Source organism: Neovison vison, chromosome 12 (assembly GCF_020171115.1).
Source record: "Neovison vison isolate M4711 chromosome 12, ASM_NN_V1, whole genome shotgun sequence".
Lineage (NCBI taxonomy): Eukaryota > Metazoa > Chordata > Mammalia > Carnivora > Mustelidae > Neogale > Neogale vison.
The window spans coordinates 19,829,796-19,849,658 of record NC_058102.1 but is presented as its reverse complement, the minus strand read 5'-3'; the positions used below and the strand labels follow the sequence as shown (position 1 = coordinate 19,849,658).

The following is a 19,863-nucleotide window of genomic DNA, read 5'->3' as shown; positions in this document are numbered from 1 at the left end:
TGCATAACTTCATTGTGAAAGTTGACATCACTTCATGATGATCTCCATGAATAGCATGATCGATACACGAAAACTAAAATAACTAAATGTTTTTCCTTCTTTTCAAGAAACATTAACAGAGTTGGCACCCATGCATTTTTTTTTTCCCCAGTTACTAAGTGGCTGAAACTGAACCTCTCTACATTTAGCTCGTGGAGACAGAGGGAATGTCTTCAGTTCTCTCCCCTGCCCTCCTCACTGGAGTGGACTGCTGATTCACACCAGCTAAGCACCTGGAGTGCAACCTAGAAAATGAAAACAAACTTCACTTTCAGCTTCTCGGTCTTCACGGGAAAGCCTCAAAGAATTGATTTTTTCTTTTTTTCTTTTTCTGCTTCTCTTGCATCTAGTATTCTTGAAATTTGTGCCTTACTTAATCGTCCAACTATGGTCTCATCTATACAACCCTAATGGAATTATCTAATCCTGCAGCAGCAAGGAATCTAGGAATACCAGGCCAGGTTTGGCTGCTTGAACCTTCCCAGTTGACTAGCAAACTGACCTATCCCTTTAGTTTTTTCCAGTTCTGTTGTATGGGTGTGGCACACTGTAGTCATTCACCTAATATGACGTGGTACTGCCTCAATATACAGTATACTTCCCACCTTGTTTATCTGTTAGGAGACAGACAGAATGAAGAAACAAACCATGGCTGCCAACAAACACAGAGTAACAATGTACCTGAAAAGTTTTACTATTTCTAGGAATACAAAATGTTCTTTACCCTCTCATGAAAGAGGCATCCCTGTAAGAATGAGAATCTGTCACTCTCTCCCGATGGCTGCAGGGGAGAGGGATGGAGAGAATGGTGTTATATTTATCCAGGTTTATTAGACAAAGAAAAGCCTCGGCGTTGACAAGAACAACAAACCCAGGTAAGTCTGCCTGAGAAGAACTTGGTCCTGAAATGATCCTTTTCTTCCTTTCTGCTCATTAGAATGGTCTCTAGGTGAATCACCTGCTGGGGAGGAACAAGACAAGCAGAATGCCAATTCCCAGATGTCCACTCTGTTCGTGGAAAAGCCTCAGACAGGATCAGTGAAAGTTGGTGAGTGCCAAGCATGAAGTCTTGCTTTTCTTTTTAAATGGAAGTGAAATTCACATTGCATGCACTTTACCTTTAAAGTGAACAAACGACCGGTTATCAGTGTTGTACAACCGCCACCTCTAGTTCCCAAATAGTTTCATCATCCCGAACAGAAACCATGTACCCCACCAAGCCATTACTCCCTATTCTCCCTCCTCTCCCTCCCTCCTCCCTCCCAACCACTAATCTGCTTTGTGTCTATGGATTCGCCTATTCTGTGTATTTAGTATAAATGGAACCACACAATATACGACGTTTTGCGTCCGGCTCCTTTCCCTTAGCATAATGTTTTCAAGGTTCCTTAAAGCTGTAGCAGGAATTGGTACCTCATTCCTTTTTATGGATGAATACTATTCCTTTGTATTTATATACTAAATCCTGCTTTTTATAGCCTGAAAAGAAGAGTGACAGCTATCATTTCATAGTAGTTGAGTGCCTGGACCCTGGAGCCAGATTGGGTTCAAATCAATCACCTCATCTGTAAAATGAGAGTACTACTTGTGAAGTACAATGAACAGCACCCGGCATATCTTAAAGCTCTGAGCCAGTGTTTGCTGCCATTATGACATGCTCCTTCCATAAGATGATTACAAATCTGCATACACATTGTATGGTAGGGTGTAGTATCTCAGAGGAAACTAGCGGGACAGGGGGCTCAACGTTGGAGAGATTCATTCAAAAAATATTGATTACACCACCTGTTTCAGGCACTGTGCTGAGCACTGAGTATAACATGTGAACATTCAGAACTCACAGTGGTAATGGGAGGAACATACAACAAGAAATTAGCCAAACAGGTAATCACAAAAGCCAAGTGCCATGATGGAAATAAACATATGGTAAGTTAGAGAGGACTTGGGGGTTCAGGAATTTTGGTGAAATAAATTTTTTAAAAATTATTTATTTATTTATCTGACAGAAAGAGAGAGAGAGAGCACAAGCAGAGGGAGCAGCAGAGGGAGGAGAGGCAGGTTCCCCACTGAGCAGGGAGCCTGATGTGGGGCTTGATCCCCGGACTCTGGGATCATGATCTGAGCCAAAGGCAGATGCTTACCCAACTGACCCACCAAGGTACCCTGCAAAATAAATTTTTATAAGGAATATATTGTGATCACAACAAATGAGCACAAAACTGACTATATTCTAAAATTACTTCTTTCAGATTTATAATACAGAAGCATACTGCAGGTAGATGGGAATATTTGTTCCCTTGTGTTTCTGGAAGATGCCAAAGTGCTGGGCTAGAGTTTTGATGACCTTAGGGTCCAGTCAGTCAATACAAACAGATAGGCAGGTTGATTTCAAAAAGATTAGTTTCATTTAGTCATAGTTAGTCATGTAAGTCCAGACTTCCCATCATCATACCTAATAAGAAGGATAGAAAAAAGGCCATACATTTATAAGGCTTTCTATTTTTATTTCATGTATATATGATAAAGCCAAGCAGAAACTATTCCCACCGATTAACCCATTTCTCCTTTTCTTTCTCCTAAACCTCAAAAGCAGAACAAGTTGGGGTATCCTAAGGACTCCTAGAGCATGTGTAAAAAATTCAGGGCACAACTCCAGGGGCACCAGTCACATCATAGTCTCTACAGTGCAATCCTCTATAACTCCTTCCCAAAACAAATGGCAATTTTTAAGCCACAGTCTGAATCACTTGTGCTTTTTCTAGGTGGAAATATCACCTTTATAGCTAAAGTCAAGGCTGAAGATCTTCTTAGAAAACCCACCATCAAATGGTTCAAAGGGAAATGGATGGACCTGGCCAGCAAAGCTGGGAAGCACCTCCAGCTGAAGGAAACCTTCGAAAGGCAAACTCGGGTATGGCTCTTAACTCGTGGCACAGGGGCTTGGCTAAGTCGTTCCTTCCGTGTGGAGAGAAGGTCATTTTCAAGTTCAGCTTTGAGAAATTTCAGTTCCAGAGAATTTCTCTAGAGTTATCATTCCTGGTGTCTGCACTCAAGCATGGTTGCCCTGTTGTGCCCTGGGGCTGGGAATCACACTGACCCATCCTGTGTTGAGAACGCTGGGCTGGAATGCCCAGATACAGACACAGCTTTAAGCCAATGCTAAGGAATTTTGTAAATCATCAAAATGTGATAGCTTCTTTCTGTTGACACAGTGGGTCTGAAATATGCCTGATGCATTTCCCTGCAGATATACACATTCGAGATGCAGATCATCAAGGCCAAAGAGAACTATGCAGGAAACTACAGGTGTGAGGTCAGCTATAAGGATAAGTTTGACAGCTGCACATTCGATCTTGAAGTACACGGTAAGAGAGTCTTCTTATCTGGATAGTTGTGGGTTTTTTTCATGGTGTGTGAGGGGATAGAAGAGAAGAAAGTCTTTTAATATTATGAGATTTTGAAAATAAAGTTTTCTTTCAAACTGTCTGTGTTTCTGATTGTGGTAGCCTCAGGAAGCCTGCTGAGTTAAATTGTTATGAAGCAATTTTAAAGTGGAATTTCAGGAATTTCACTGCTAAGTATCTCTTCTTCATGCTACCTATACTCCTTCAATCTCCCAGATAAGGGCTGGAGCCCATTTTTTCTTCTACTGAACATGCCTGTTTCTTTGGGTCCACTTATTCCCACCTAAGTTTGGGGAAATTTTTATATGGTACAAGGATGTCAGGATATCTGGGTGGAAGGGAGGATTTCTCTTATAAGAACTAATGTCAGATGGGGAAGTTATCCATCCATATGTGCTGTATACTGTCCAGAGTGAGTTTAACAGGAGTAAATGTAAAGGTGTACATGTAGATTGGGGTGAATAAAACCACTTCTATAAGTGCACAAAGAGAAAGTTGACTTGGCAGCAAAGATCATAAACTTAAGGCGAATCCAAAATGTGATAAACAAAGCTGGTGTAATTTAATACTGAGCTATTATAAGTGGTATAGGACCTAGGTTTAGGAAATAACACTACTCTCTGCAACATGTTAGTTGTTCCACATTTGGAGTAATGTCTTTGGCCATGGTCACCACACATCAGCCTGGATCTCTTATAGAGTATGGTACCCAGGAGGATAAAGAACTCAGAAACAACACCTTAGTCACCTGAATGTAGTGTGAGGGAGGCCAGGCATAGAAAACATATATATAGGGGAAGTGCTGACACACAAAAGTGTTTCAGACAAATTAGAATCTAAAGGTAGGAATTAGGAGGAAGTGAATTTTTTTGTCTTTACTTTAGCATGAGCTTTCTATTTAAAGCTCTGTAAATAGCCTGACAAACGTGTGAGTGGTCCATCTCAAGAGATCTGAAATAAAGCCTAGGTGATCATGGAGGTGCTGTAGAGATTTCTGTATTGAGTGAGAATCTGGTGCTGAGTGATGCCTTTTCAACCTGGCATTTCTGAGAATCACCTGAAGGGCTTTTGAAGAATATTGATTTCTTGGTGCCCATCCCTGATCTAGTGAATCAAAATCTCCAACACGGAGATCAAGAAGCTGATTTTTTTTTTTAAGTTCTTCAGGTGATTCTAGTGGGAAGGCAGGTGGAATGACAACTGGATATGGTAATTCCTGCAGTCCCCACATTGATTCTGTGTGAAGGAGGATGAGGTAGGAGACCTCAGTGGCTCAGCCATCCAGGAGAGCCATCCCCACTCCCCCTTCACCTGGTGTTCCTTCCATCTGAAGAATCCCCACAGCTTGGAAAGGAACTGAGCACAAAATTGCCTACTTAATGGGTATTTATTTTATTGTTTTCTTTCCTTTCAAAGAATCTACCGGGACTACTCCAAACATTGACATCAGATCTGCTTTCAAGAGAAGGTAACTTCAAAAGGGGAATTTAGGTAGCTTCTGTATGATGAGCAAGTGGAGGGTTTTCAAAGCACACATTCCCTTCCTCCACACTCTGTATTCCAGAGAGAGCATCTCTTCGCTGTAGTCAAACATACTGTATACCCAAAGGTCAGTGTTCTAGAAAAGCCATAGCTTTAATGTAAAAACTAATCATTTTTTAGAATATTCTCGTCATAGTGAAGCTCCCATTTTTCCAGGTTTCACAGGTGCCTTATAAAAACATACTCTTATGTCTTCACATGTGGCTTCTTCCTTAATTGCATTATTTTCGACCAGATGGCCAAGAAAGGTATATAATAATAAAGCATCAGTTAAGTAATGTCAGAAAACTTTCATTTATATTGTTTTTCATCTAGAAATTACTTATGGAGCTATTTAGTCATGTGTCCAGAAAACTGCAATTAAGTAGCTACTTACTGAAGTTAGCCCTATTTAAATACTGGATTGCTAAAGGAAAGACCACAGAGTCTGACAGAACAAAGAACACTGTAGAGAGATAAAATATAGATACCTGTTTGGTTTATTTTGCAGTTGCCAATGCTGAAAAATTAGGGGTGGGTGGGGACAAGGAAGAAAAATGAAAAAAAAAAAAAGTTCTAGGCTATAAGAAATGTAACTAGCCCCTTCCTGACATTATTTTACTCTCTGCACTTAATTTTTCTTTAATATGAGTTCATCAATGAGAGCAGATATTTTGTTCTTCTGAAGACTGAATCTACTTAGTTTTGCTGAGTAAGGAAAGTCATCCCAAACTATTATAAAGCAATGATTTAGTGTGTTAATAAAAGGCATATTTCTCTCCTAAATTATGAACAAATGAAAATTTTAATTGCTTAAAAATATATTTAATATTACCTGATCAATCAATTGGTATTTTTTTAAGTCATAACCTTAATTCCTATTACTTTCCTTCCACTTTCCTTCACCCTATGTTCAACAAATGCAAAGGGACCAGAAGTATATTCATCCAATGTATGAGCATATTCTAAGAGAAGGAGATGTAGTCTACTAAGTTTTGTGGTTTAAGAGAATAGAAATGGGTTTATTTCAAAAGCTCTAAATACCTACTATTAAAGAAATTTTGAAAACACATTATTTGACTTTAATTCTTATAACTTATGTGTTATACACACTGTTTTTAAACCCACAGACTCTTTTCTTAGAAACCATAACTAACATTTGTTAAAGAGCAGGAAACAAAATCTTCATTAAAAAATTAAACATGTAAGTAAATATGTAGTGCCATTTAATGTCAGCTCCATAGTTTCTATTTAGAGTTTATATGAAATCATGAAGGTCAATGCATGCCTAATATAAGATGCATTTCTCAGTAGGAAAGCACTCCTAGTAAAGGGTTCATCAATAATTCAAAAACAAATTTTTGAAAAATACATTTTAAAAGGTAAAAATATTAACAAGAGAGTGAAAAGCTTACAGTGATATCCCTTTAACACAGAAAGGAATGCATCTCGTGAAAAGCTCTGCACTAGCTCCATTTTTATGTTTTGTTGGTATCACATTATCTGATTCAACTATTGATGGACACAAAGAAGTTACCTTTGAATATAAGCTTTGTACTTATATATTTGACATTGGTATACTTCGTCCTCCAAGCCAATCTCTGACCCGAATAACAGAGGTCAGCAAAAGTCCTTTGCTTTTTACATAGGTATGTTTCTAAAAACCCCAACTTGGAAAAACAAAGTACTTTGTGTTGCTTGGCTTAAGTGCATTTGTGTTAACTCTGCTTTAACACAAATCCAAGCAGTTTCATAAAAGCAATCTTCAAAAATATGTCTTCTGAAATCGTAGAGTAACACAAGCTTCTCGTGTTTACTTTTCCACAAGTACATACTCCAAAACTTAAAATGTCACTTGTGTGAAAAGAAAGAGTTTGTGTTGATTTAGTCCCATGACTTGTGTGCTGGTACGAAATGGCATATACTTTATATGTAGAGTGTTTGGGGGAAACTGTGTGTATATGTCTTCGTATTAAACCCAGATTTACTTTTCTTTTGTTAATGACAGTGGAGAAGGTCAAGAGGATGCAGGGGAACTTGACTTTAGTGGTCTCCTGAAACGTAGGTGAGAACCCAGCGATGGAGTGAGGCATTGTGGCCTGGAAATCTTTTAGACACCCACTCAGAGAAGTCAAGTTTAAAGTGGATGTTTTTCAAGAATTTCTCATTTCCTAAAATGTGTTTCGCTTATGGAATATAACACAGAGTCAACTAAGAAAGAGACAGAGAAATCAGTGCATACTAACCTGCTAAAGATTTCAGCTGATGCTTTTTAACCTTCTTTTTAAATCTTTATAAATCTTTCTTAGTTGGGGATGAGGAGATCTGAAAACTGAAGCAGAAGACCTAAATACCTAGAAGTCTCTGATTTCTCTCATTTCCATCATGATTCCTTGTCATGATCAAATAAATAAAACCTCTATTCCCCTGCCTTTGATATTTTACCAAAAAAATCAATTTCACAATTTTGGTAAAAGTCTCTGCAGGTGTAGGTATGTGTATGTGCGTGCACATTATATATATATATATATATATATATATATATATATATATAATATATAAAATATCTACTTTAAAACAGTATTTATGATTAACTGTATTTCATCAAATCTAAGACACAATTCATTTGAATATATACCTGTATTTCATAAATTACTAAGCAATGAAAAGATTGCCCCAAAGAGTTTATTATGACACACTATTGATTATAAGATACATCTTTATTTAAGATGTTTAAAATGTCAAAAGATATGCATTTTAGAAGAGATAAAATACAGGAGTAAAATGGAAATAAATATTTAGTATTATCATTCACACTCCCTTAACATTGTTCTCTTACAATAAAATTTATAGATTTAATTTTGGATATTCAGTACATAACCATCTCACAGTATTTCTGCCCATATATGCATATAATCATATATATGCATTATATGTAAAGCTATGCATATCCAGATATTTACTATAGTGCAACAAAAAGAACTTGATTTTTGCTAGGATTTTATTTAAATATGAAATTTGTGCATAAATAATAAAACTATGATTCTAAATTAATAATATATAATATTGATATTCATTTTCATTTAGCTTTTCAGGTTCACTTTTTATTACTTTTAGTGCTTTCTATAGTTACTAAAGAAACCTAAGTATATATGCTTCACAACAAATCACAAATAGTAATAAACTGGACTCTATTTAGTTTAGTTGGATGGCTTTATCCATCTCAGTTTGGACAGCTTAATCATTCTCAGTTTAGTTGGATGGCTTTATCCAAGTCCCTGTGAATGAAAAATTCAGTTGAAAACAGAAATATTAACAGGTGCAATTTATTAATTACCAATGGATATTAGCCAATCAAGAGACCTTGGCAGTATAAAATACATCTTTCCCTCTTTAGATACTTCAAATAATCATTAGTCTAAATAATATTTATTAATTCCCCAAATTTATTTAAAGCAATATATAGGAAGTGGCCCTCCGTGAACCTTGAACCTTACCCTTCCTCATTCTACAGGTGCGAAACCATAGACCAGAGATGTCAGGTGACTTACCCTCAGTCACACAGCGCTTTAGAAACAGGGCAGGGACCTAAATCCAAGTTTCCCTCTAAGTCAGCTCATTTCCTTTGACTCCACATAAGAAATACCACTCTGAATATGCCTTGGAAATTGGGTGATTCGGTTTATAATACAAATTCAGAATTTGAGAAGAGAACATTTTTTTTCCTCCTGCTATCATTTACTCAGTCAGGAAAACGCTAAATGCTTTCTTGGTGCCTTGTGTGTGCCAGTGCCTTCCAGTATCTGGCACACAGAAAGGGTTGGATACGCATTTGTGGGAAGAAAAAGATAGCGATAAAAACATGGATGTGGGTCTCAACTCTCCTAGTTACTAACTGCATGACTTTGGTCAAATTACATGTCCTCTCTGAGACTATTTCCACATCTATAAATGTGAACAAAATCTAGTTAAATCAGTTATGTGATTTATGTGTAATTATGTGACTAGTTGATCAATTATGGAAGAGGCTGGCTCATAGCATGTGTCAAATATTCACTCCCACCAAAATGTGACCTTTTACCTTGAAGAGCCTATATTCACAAAAAGACATACTACACACAGGCACAAGCATGCGCACACACACATGAATATATCAAGACGTGACATAATCGATTATTAAACCCCATGCTTTGACTAAGAAGGAAAAAAAAAAGAAAAAAGACCAAACTACTGCAGTAGTTTGCAGAGTAAAAGAAATCTAATGCATATCAAAATGAATAAAGAAAAAAAATGAGCAAAAAAATGGGCAGCCAATAGGTCTCCAGTTCTCGTTTTCTTTACATCCCCTAATTATGATTTTGACTCATAATTAAATTGTTGTTAGCAAAAGACTATACTCATTTAATATGATATACTAATCTACCAATATAACTTTAGAAATCATTGTGTTTCCCTACTGATTTGTGATTGCATGTGTTTTCATTGTGGTAATGACACCATTTCTACTCCTCCAAGAGTGTGTGGCAAAATCCCTACCAGAGTAAATATCTTTACAACCAACATCTCTCTACAACAAAAGATCTCCCTGACCTGAACAAAGCCAGAGTATTTCAAATAGACATGAACTAAATCAGATTAAATCTATTAGGCAGTATCTCGTTATGGGATTATATATATGTATACACACACGTGTGTGTATATATATATGTCAAATACATATATATTTGAAATTTTTATTCTATATAAAATGTGTATAATTGTTTTGTACTTTACTAGGACCATTAAGTTAGAGAAATTTTGATGTAGATGTAAGTACTGCAAATGTTATATAGGTCTATCCCAATGCTTGAAAATGCATCAGTGGTGCCTATGGAATTTGATGTTTTCTTCCTACTGTAATTTAACATAACCATGCAGATAGGGCCATGTGCAGCCACCATGGTAAGTAAAGATATGTTTGGATGATTTAAGGTAACCTCATTTTCTAGTAAAAAATAATGAATACTTCTTGCAATTTGGAATTGAATTAAGTAATGGATAGAAAAAAAGGGATAGGCAAGAAGTCACTGGTATGTGTATACCAAGTTTGGTAAAATTAAGAACATGATAGAGTGAGGTATATTTTGTGTTTTCATGAAAAAAAATTGTGAGGATGATCAGTTTTATGAATCTGTCAACAAAACTGACTTAAGAAATCACACTGAAAATGATGATCTTTATATTGGCTTCTCTTATATAAATATTCACCTCATGGACCTAGGTATTCCTCAGTGTTTGACCTGTGCTGCTTCCTATCTATTTTAATCTAGTTTGGTATCTTTGAATCCTTTCACCAGTGTTAGGAGGATGGCTGAAATGTTTACTTAATTCTTGGTTGAAATACAAATTTAACACAATGTAATATGGCATAGTTTTATAGTTTGGGGACTATATTTAGGCTGGACTATGACAAAAATAGAGCATTAATAAAGTGGTCAAAGAAACATCTACAGAGACAATATATAGATACATACAGACACATTTTAATTAGAATTCTCCAAAACTTCCTACAAAATATTTGAAGGATGTATTTAAAATTTAGACTGCTTTCAGGCACTTGACCTATTAGATTTGGCAAGTTATTAACGATATTCCAACTTCAGGACAATTTTCTTAAGCTTTTCAATTTACCTGTGTTAATAGAGGGTGTAATTATGATTTCATTGACATATGAAGATAATACTTGTTTCTTGAGTTTTAAAAAAAATTATTTATTTATTTATTTATTTTTAAGTGGGCTCCACACCCAGTGTGGGGCTCAAACTCATGACCCTGAGATTAAGAGTTCCATGCTCTACTGAGTCATGTCCATGTCTACCTGAGACATCCAGGTGCCCCGTATCTTTAGTTTTTTAAGAATTACATTTTCCTAATGATGTTGCCTAGTCCTTCTCATAAAGGTTACGATGGACCAATGCCCTCTCCCTTCCTTCCATTTTTTCCAGGAGATTTGCCTCAGCATCATCCTCCACTGGGCAAAAAGACTTACATGACAATGTAAATTAGATATTCAAAAGTCATCCTTGCCTAACTCTACCTTAAATTCTCTCTTAATATTTACATTCTCTTCCCCTTCCCTACGATTACAATCTGGTATTTCCTTAAAAAAAATGCAGAAACAGGTTTAATTAGTGTGACAATGCAAACATATGTAACCCATCATTTGCTAACATGATAGCATGAATCTGTTTTCACACTGATTTTTAAGATCTGTTGACCAGTTTTCCTGGAAAACCATATCCAAACCAGTATTATTCACAATAAGTACACACTGTAGTATTTCCAAATTAACCTGATAAAAACAGTCAACTAAATCTTAAATTAATAAAAAAAAATCAGGACTATTTAGCCAGCAAAGGAAATCAATTTAAATTACATTTTGCATTTACACTAGGGCCCTTTCCCTAAAGAGTGTTTATTCTTGAGTTTTTCTTTCATTTAGTTGGTTTTAAAATAACGGCAGACAGGTGTATTTGAAATCTTATATTTTCTTACTCATATATGTTCTTTATATTCTCTGTATATTCTTTAGTCAGTGATAAAAATTTGGGTCATAATTTTGATAATTACACTAACAAGTTACCTTCCCTTTGTTCATTGGAACCTAGCCATTTGCTCTAAGTTTAACATATTTTTATAATTCATACTCAACCTGTTTTCAAAAAAGTTCAAGACAGTACTTTAAGATTAAATATGAGAGAATTTTTTTGCTTCATTTTCCTTTTTCCCTGCCAAGTTAGAAAAAAATTTGTTAAAAAGTCAATATAGCCACAAAAATCATATTTAAAACAAAACAAAACAAAACCTTCTGGCAGTTTCAAATGTTTTTTTGCATCAAAAACAGCAAAATATGATTAGTGTGCACATTTATTAATATGATAGGAAAACTGCTATTTGTAAATTCCTAGGATTTTAAATACTTATTTATACTGTCTTCATATATAGCTAAAATATGTACAATAATGAAGGTAGAAAGAGATCATTTTTCTTTCATAAACCAATGTTTATGAAAGTGGATCATTCTCGATCCACTTTTCGAAATTATTTCAGTACCCATATCCTAGGTAACAACTGATCTTAAATTCCTCAAAATCTCACCTTCTCCTTACACTTTCAAGTGAAAATAAATAAAAACATTCAGAATATTTTCTTTCTCTCTTCCTAATATTCTGTTTTTAACCAGGAAAACGAGGGTGCTAATATAAGTGCATACATCTAATCTTTAACTGCCTGAAAGCTTCCTTGAGACTGCGGGTTCTACGTGCTCAGGCTTTAAAAAAGGCGGGGGGGGGGGAGGGCTTTTAACTCTGAACCGAGAAATGGGTACCATACTCCGACCTTCATTGTCCTTAAGGGCCGGTGGGCGGCTACTAAACTAGGGAATGGTTTTCCCCGGTTAGGGAAGTGAAGCAGCAGGAGGAAGAACCCGAGGTAGACGTGTGGGAGCTGCTGAAGAACGCGAACCCCAACGAGTATGAGAAGATCGCCTTCCAGTACGGGATCACCGACCTGCGTGGCATGCTCAAGAGGCTCAAGCGCATGCGCAGGGTGGAGAAGAAGAGCGCAGGTGAGCCCTCTGGGGGGTGTGGCTGCGGGGACCGCCTCCTCCACGCTGCAGACCTTCCGGTCTCTGGCTGGGTTTGGGGTGGGCATGGATGGGGTGGCCTTTGCAGTCGTTACTTTTCTCTTCGTTACCTGTGACTTCGGGCGAAGTAGCTCCCCGCTCTGCACATCAGTAGCTAGGACGGTAGCCGACAGCTAGCGAAAGTTTAAGGTAATGGAGATTTACTTTACACGTACCACAGACAACACGTAATGGAACATCGAGTACGTTCGCTGTCACTGGGGATTTCTTAGTGGCCCCTTTCTCCAGCCTCCACATCTCCCTCCCTCTCAAATTCTCGATTCTTACTTAGGTAGAGTTGGTTCTATGTTCCTTTGTTTTACCATCGTATTCTTCTACTCGTTTACTGGGGAGTGGGGAATTCATTTCTCACTCCAAATGATGCAGAAAACAGATTATTTTGTAAAACAGCTATGCTCCTCTGCATAAAGATCTGAAGTGACTGCGTTTTGTTGTGGTTTTAAATATCTCTTTAAAAACTTTCAAATGTTGCGATTTAAATTTTAAAAAAGAAAAAGAAATACATTCTAAATTGATCTTAAGCTCTTCAAAATTTCCTGTACTTGGTCCTTGTCAGTTATCCGTTTTGTGACACAAAAAGGTAACATATCAGTCCTATTATTGTTTATTGTTTGTTAAGATCCAAATAGAATTTATTTATTTAGGCGCCCAACCTGGGTGTCCAAATAGAATTTATCTATTTAATTTATCCACCTCTGTTTAAAAATCTGCCCTTTGTTTCTTAAACCTCCCTGTAAACTGGTTGAACAATTAGACCCAAAGAAATACAGAAGAGTTTTGTTTTTGCTTGTTTACATAACTCAGCCATTCCCACTATTTCAAAGCTTCAAAACTTTTTGAAGTTTTATTCTTAAGAGGTGTCTGAGATGGTACAGTCACAAAGATGTGAATGCCAAGCTGACATCTCTTTTCCTCACCCTGGCCCATCTATTTCTTATCACTTAGCTCTCAATTGATGTCTTGAGGTAAATGATAGATAACTTTTTTAAAGCTAGTGGTTATTATGTTAAGGTATGAGGAGGTGAGCTGATTTAAGCAGTAGTATAACAAAGTTGGAATGATGGAAATGCAAAATTTCATGCGGCATTCCACACTTGTGTGTATCTTCCAAACTGTCTAAATGAGTATTATATTAAAATCAGGGGGAAATGATTAAGTCAAGTAAAGAAGTTAACAACTGCTTAGGACCTTTCAAAGACTTTTTTTTAAAAAACTACTATGTTCTTTGTCATTTAGAGTGTTCTGATCCCAAGTTCCTAACCATTTTTATATAAGGAGTGTTTTAAATGTGTCATTATTTGGGCAAGTTTCCACAGTACGAAAACTTTGTTAAGCCTACTATTTCAATTAGTCAAAGGCATTCAATTTAATCTTACGAGTCATTGAGTTTATCTCATAAACTCTGTGATTAAAAAAACTATCATATACAGGGAGTACAAGTATAATGCCAATGATCCTGATAGTAATCTTGCTAGAAGAACAGGCATGCTCTTCAAGTTTAGTTTCATTTGGATGCTTTATAATTTCCTGAAGAATTAGGACAATCACTTTTAAAGATTCTTCAATAATTATTTTCTCCTTTTCTTTTTTCCAGTTTTTAAATTTAAATTCTATTGGCCAACATATAGCATATCCTTCGTTTCATGTAGAGTTCAGTACTTCATCTGTTGCATGTAACACACAGTGCTCATCACATCATGTGCCCTCCTTAATGCCCATGGCCCAGTTACACCATCCCCCCACCAACCTCCCCTCCAGCAGCCCTCAGTTTCTTTGCTCTTCAATAATTCTTATGTTTCTTTCAAAAACATGTGGACTCTCTTCAAATCTTTAGACCATCTTGTCATTTATAAATCAACACTGAATTCTAAAATATATCAGATAATTTGGAAGATTCCTAATTTTTTTCTACTTCAAATCTCAATTTTTCATTTAGTTTTAGGTTCTTAGACACACATCGACTAAATTCACAGCATATATATGCCCATACTGACATAGTTTTGCTTTTTCTCTCTACCAGCTTTTGCAAAAATTCTTGATCCTGCATATCAAATTGATAAAGGAGGCAGAGTAAGGTTTGTTGTGGAACTGGCAGACCCAAAGTTGGAGGTGAAATGGTATAAAAATGGTCAAGAAATTCGACCCAGTACAAAGTAAGTGGGCTTTGAAAATAATCAGTGATAGCTATATAAATCTAATAGTAGTCTGACTCAATTTTCTGAGAATAAAAACATTTTATTATACCTTTTTAATGCAAAATCATATGGAGGGAGAGTAAAAACTTTTCATATATTTTGGAACCATTAAAATTATCATGATATATAAATACAACCTTGGTTTTTTTTTAATTCCATACAAACTATTTTTGAGTGATTCCAGTTCCAGATGTGCCAATACACGTTATATATGATTATTGTCAAATACAATGTCAAGAGCATTGTCAAACTTCTCCCAATTTTTAAAATAAAAATTTGAAATACATATTTAATATAACAACTGGAAATAACACCTACAATTAGAGAACTTATGGTTTTCCAGAAGAGCATCTAAAGACTGTATTTTATTTTTTGGCCCTCTCTCCAATGAAGGAAACAAACTAATCCCTGACGTCTGATGGTATCGCTAGTCTATTATGAAACTACTTTACAGAGATCCTTCTCAGCCTGAGAGATTTTCAACTCCAGTATATTTTTTTAAGTTAACAGGAGTCACATGTACATTTACAAAAGACTTTAATCCTGAAAATCTGTCACTTCTGGAATACATTTAGGTGGTTTCCAGTTTCTTAATGGGGCCTTGCCTACAGAGTGACTTTGTGATGATAATGTTTAGTCTGATAAAAATATCTTGAAAGTGGCTTGAATTTACCAAAAACACAATTTTAATCAGTTATCTTTATCTAGAAAATGTTGTGTAATGCTTTATTCTTAAAGTGTTCAATTTGAGAATTTTCCAAATGAGAACTTGTTAGTCTGCTATAATGCCCTAATATACGTACCCATAATCTGGTCACAGACAATTAAATTTTGTGATATTCCTGGCTTTTAGTTTTTTGTTTCCAAATGCTCAAGTCCTTTTTCAGTAGGTGCTTACTATGATATGATAACACTAGTTCTTAAGCTCATTTAAAAGACCATCACATTATGTAAAATTACCGCCTATGTTAGTGATTAAGTTCATAGTATTGCTTAAACCGTATAATCACTTATTCACCTAACAAAATCTGTTGTGACACTGCACTAGGCAATGAGTGGAACCAATGAATCAATGAGTAAGACTGAGTCCCTGTCTACCTATAAAGTAAAAGAACTGGTCATTGAAAAAAATGTACAGGATTCTAAATCTCCCTGACAACCTCAGCCAACCCCATTTTCCAACAATGGGTTAAAAAAATTAAATAACAAATATATGAGTACTAATTTATAGATGAAATGAAAACCTTCTATAAAAATATAGAAATTATATATTATATGTAAATATGCATATGTATTACATTATGCATTAGAAAGATAACAATTGGCTTCATGTTTTCTATTAACTACGTAGGATGTGCTACATAAATTACAGATCAAAATTATATCCCTGACTTTCAAACATTACTGAATTATAAGCCAGATTTGCTGGTAATTAAGCAAAGAATAAAATCAAGTTCACAAACTGTTCTCCCCCTCCTATTTAACACAGATACATCTTTGAACATAAAGGATGTGAAAGAATCATGTTTATCAATAACTGTGCACTGACTGATGATTCAGAGTACTATGTGACAGCTGGTGATGAGAAATGTTCCACCGAGCTCTTTGTGAGAGGTAAAATGAAATCTCTTACTGTAGTCTTGAACAGCCTCAGCCCTCTTCCTCCCAGGGGTAGTAATTAAAATGAGCATGACAAGGTGAGCTCTTGAGCTCCAGAGCAGAGGTAATAGTACCTCTAGAAATGGGTTAGCCTGGGTGTTAGATGGACTCTGCGTGGAAGCTCCTCTACACTGGCAGTTATCAATTAATAATAATTAATTATTGTTATCTTAAGTTATCCTAATTAAATGTCAAGTTTGTTGAAGACTAGAAAAGCTGAGGGGAGAAAAGGAGTCCAGATGCCTTATGCTTTTGACTCAAGCAAGCGGTATATAATTATTCTGGATATAGTTTCTAAAACCCAGCAAACTCGACTGGATAGTCCTCATTTCACACATTCAGCTGATCACAAATAGATTTCACTTGAAACCAGCTTCATTAATAAAAGGGTATCAATGTTTGACCCGGAGGGTGCTGAAGATGATCATTGACTTAAACTTTGTGAAAGAGCCTGAGGGAGTCCACGAACCCTCTCGATACACACAGCTCTGCAATCTCTATCGTCCGTCTAGAACCAGAATCAAAGAATCATGCTGTTCTAGATTCTCCTTCATCAGAAATTCCTACCACATGGTTAGTCATTTGCCAAAAGAAGAATATTTGATACATGTTTTGCCTGTTTTCCAGAACAATAATTGTTTGGATTTGAGGAAATTAAGAAAACCTACTCAGGGTTACCAGCTATTTCGCCAAAAAAGCTTTTAAAAAAAAATCCACCGACTATCTACCACCGTCAAACCATAGCCCTATGGCGGATGATACTTTCTTACTGTTGGTCTTTAATTTGTGAACAAATCTATGGTCATGAGCAGGTTTTGAACATTTAATGATTCTTATTCCCCCTTTTTTCACACTAGAGCCTCCAATTATGGTCACCAAACAGCTGGAAGATTTGAATGCTTACTGTGGGGAAACAGTAGAATTAGAATGTGAGGTATCTGAAGATGATGCCAATGTGAAATGGTAAATAGCTTTCCTGAGGTCTGTCCATTTTTAATAGATTGAAAAAAATGTGCCTTCATGGATTGGAGAACAGGAAATGGCTTTTACACATATGAAAAGAATTGCAATCTCATTTGTGTTCGCAGAAGTGGTAACTAAAACTGTGAAGATACTTGGGGTTTTTTTCACCTATGAAGCTGGAAAGCAATCCGGAAATCTAGATTGATAATGTAGGGAAGTAGGCACTTACTGAGAAATGGGTGATTTACAGTTGCCGGGGGTCTGTTAGACTCTAAATCCGGTAGGTGTTCCTAACTTCTATACCTTGCTTACTCTCGCTATGGCATGCTGGAAACTTACATGAAAAAATATACTTGCATACATATTTTTCATTTAATTCACAGTTTCCTTATTGTTTCTTTACTTCTTTTTTTTAAAGCTTTTTATTTATTTATTTATTTGACAGACAGATCACAAGTAGGCAGAGAGGCAGACAGAGAGAGAGGAGGAAGCAGGCTCCCTGCTGAGCAGAGAACCCAATGCGGGACTCGATCCGAGGACCCTGAGATCATGACCTGAGCCATAGGCAGAGGCTTTAACTCACTGAGCCACCCAGGCGCCCCTGCTCCATACATTCTTTAATTCAACAAATAGTTCTTAGATCCCAGGATATAGCAAAAAAAAACAAAAAAAAAAACCCATAAAACAAAACCAAGACCAAAAATGTCCATCTTCTAAAAAAGAGTTTTATAAAAGCTTTATAAAACTCTTTTTTAAAAATCTATTTTACAATCTATTTTAACTCAGGTTTAAGAATGGTGAGGAGATTATCCCTGGTCCAAAATCAAGATACCGAATTAAAGTTGAAGGCAAAAAGCATATTTTGATCATAGAAGGAGCAACGAAGGCTGACAGTGCAGAATATTCTGTAATGACAACGGGAGGACAATCGACTGCTAAGCTCAGTGTCGACTGTAAGTAAGATGTCCTTGGATGTCTTCCAAGTTGGCTAACTATTGATGTTGCATTTGTTAATTCAATTTTAATTTCAATCTATTTGATTTCTACTTCTGGCAATTTTAAATACGTAAAATTGGATTCCATCCTAACTATATCACATCAGCCAGGGTCTCTGAGATAGAAACCAACTATCAATTTAATAGTAAAAACAGGGGGAAGGGATAGAGTGGCTGGGTGATGGACACTGGGGAGGGTATGTGCTATGGTGAGTGCTGTGAATTGTGTATGACTGATTATTCACAGACCTGTACCTCTGAAACAAATAATACCTTATATGTTATTTTTTAAAAAGGGGGAAAAATCAGTAAAACACAGTTTTGGGGAGTATAAACATCACCTTCCAGAGAAGTTATCCAAATAGTTAAGAAATACTTTAATCCCAAAACCACATAAATAGATAGTAAATACTTCAATGTCAATAAAATCCTGATGTTTGCATAACCCATGGGTGAATTTGCTATCTATTCATTAAATAAACATTCAACATTCTGCAGTTACATTTGGAGTGTGAAGAAAGTTGCTCAAACCAAGAAGGCTCAAATGAGAACATTGTAAGAAATTATTTGCTACCAGGATCCAGAGGCATACGAGAATTTATGTACTTCCCCAAATGCCTCCAAATAGTAGTCAGTCCTCAACAGCAGAGTCTGTCTCTTCCAATTAACCGTGAGAATTAAAATAACAAATCTCACAGGAAGTTTCGTAATACATGCAGAGCAGAAATCCTGCTTCCTGACTTCTTGCGTAATCCAGTTGTGATCCATAGGATCCCTGGATTATTCAGAGGTTATCTCAGTTACACTCCTTATGCTTCACAGAACTGCGGCCATTTTAGTTTACTATGAAAAAAGTTTTTCAACCATAGGCAGATCCTTACCTGAAATTTGTTTCATTTAAAGCAATTACAAACAAAACCAAAACCAAAACACACCACACACACACACACACACAAAATAAGTAAATAAAGCAATTACAGCCAGTTCTGCTATAATGCAACATAGGCATTTCTAAAATCATTGAGCTATACGAAGTCATGCAGTAAAACCACAAGACTAATGGAGAAGGTGAGGTTATGGGTACAACACTCAAAAATTTTGTCAGCCGTACATTAAAAAAAGAAAAAGAAGAACCACATTTTAAAAAAACAGTATCCCAGCTTTACACATGTCAAATAGTTAATAAATATGGCACTTTACATTAAGTGAGACCTGGAATTTGCTTGTGTGAGTGGTGTTGGAAGTGTTGCCACTAGTGAGGCACTGTGAAGTGATGGAAAGTGTATTTGAAATTGGATGGACAGTGGTAATTTTAGATGTGCCTAAGTGTGGCTCATACCGCATGGGTGAATTCAGGGAGCTGGTAAATGTTTGACGTGTGTGTGAGTGCATTTTGTGCGTTC

At 36.2% G+C, this 19,863-nt stretch overlaps 1 protein-coding gene across 1 annotated transcript in view; it reads left to right on the top strand.

Annotated features, from left to right (window-relative positions):
- Positions 1 to 19,863, top strand: part of MYBPC1 (myosin binding protein C1) — a 76,835-nt gene that overhangs the window by 18,613 nt on the left and 38,359 nt on the right. The window contains exons 7-16 of the mRNA XM_044226324.1: positions 977 to 1,087; positions 2,802 to 2,950; positions 3,287 to 3,404; positions 4,860 to 4,911; positions 6,973 to 7,029; positions 12,404 to 12,570; positions 14,669 to 14,801; positions 16,333 to 16,457; positions 17,360 to 17,465; positions 18,252 to 18,418. Of these exons, the coding sequence (XP_044082259.1) occupies positions 977 to 1,087; positions 2,802 to 2,950; positions 3,287 to 3,404; positions 4,860 to 4,911; positions 6,973 to 7,029; positions 12,404 to 12,570; positions 14,669 to 14,801; positions 16,333 to 16,457; positions 17,360 to 17,465; positions 18,252 to 18,418 (1,185 nt within the window). The remainder of the gene's footprint in view (positions 1 to 976; positions 1,088 to 2,801; positions 2,951 to 3,286; positions 3,405 to 4,859; positions 4,912 to 6,972; positions 7,030 to 12,403; positions 12,571 to 14,668; positions 14,802 to 16,332; positions 16,458 to 17,359; positions 17,466 to 18,251; positions 18,419 to 19,863) is intronic.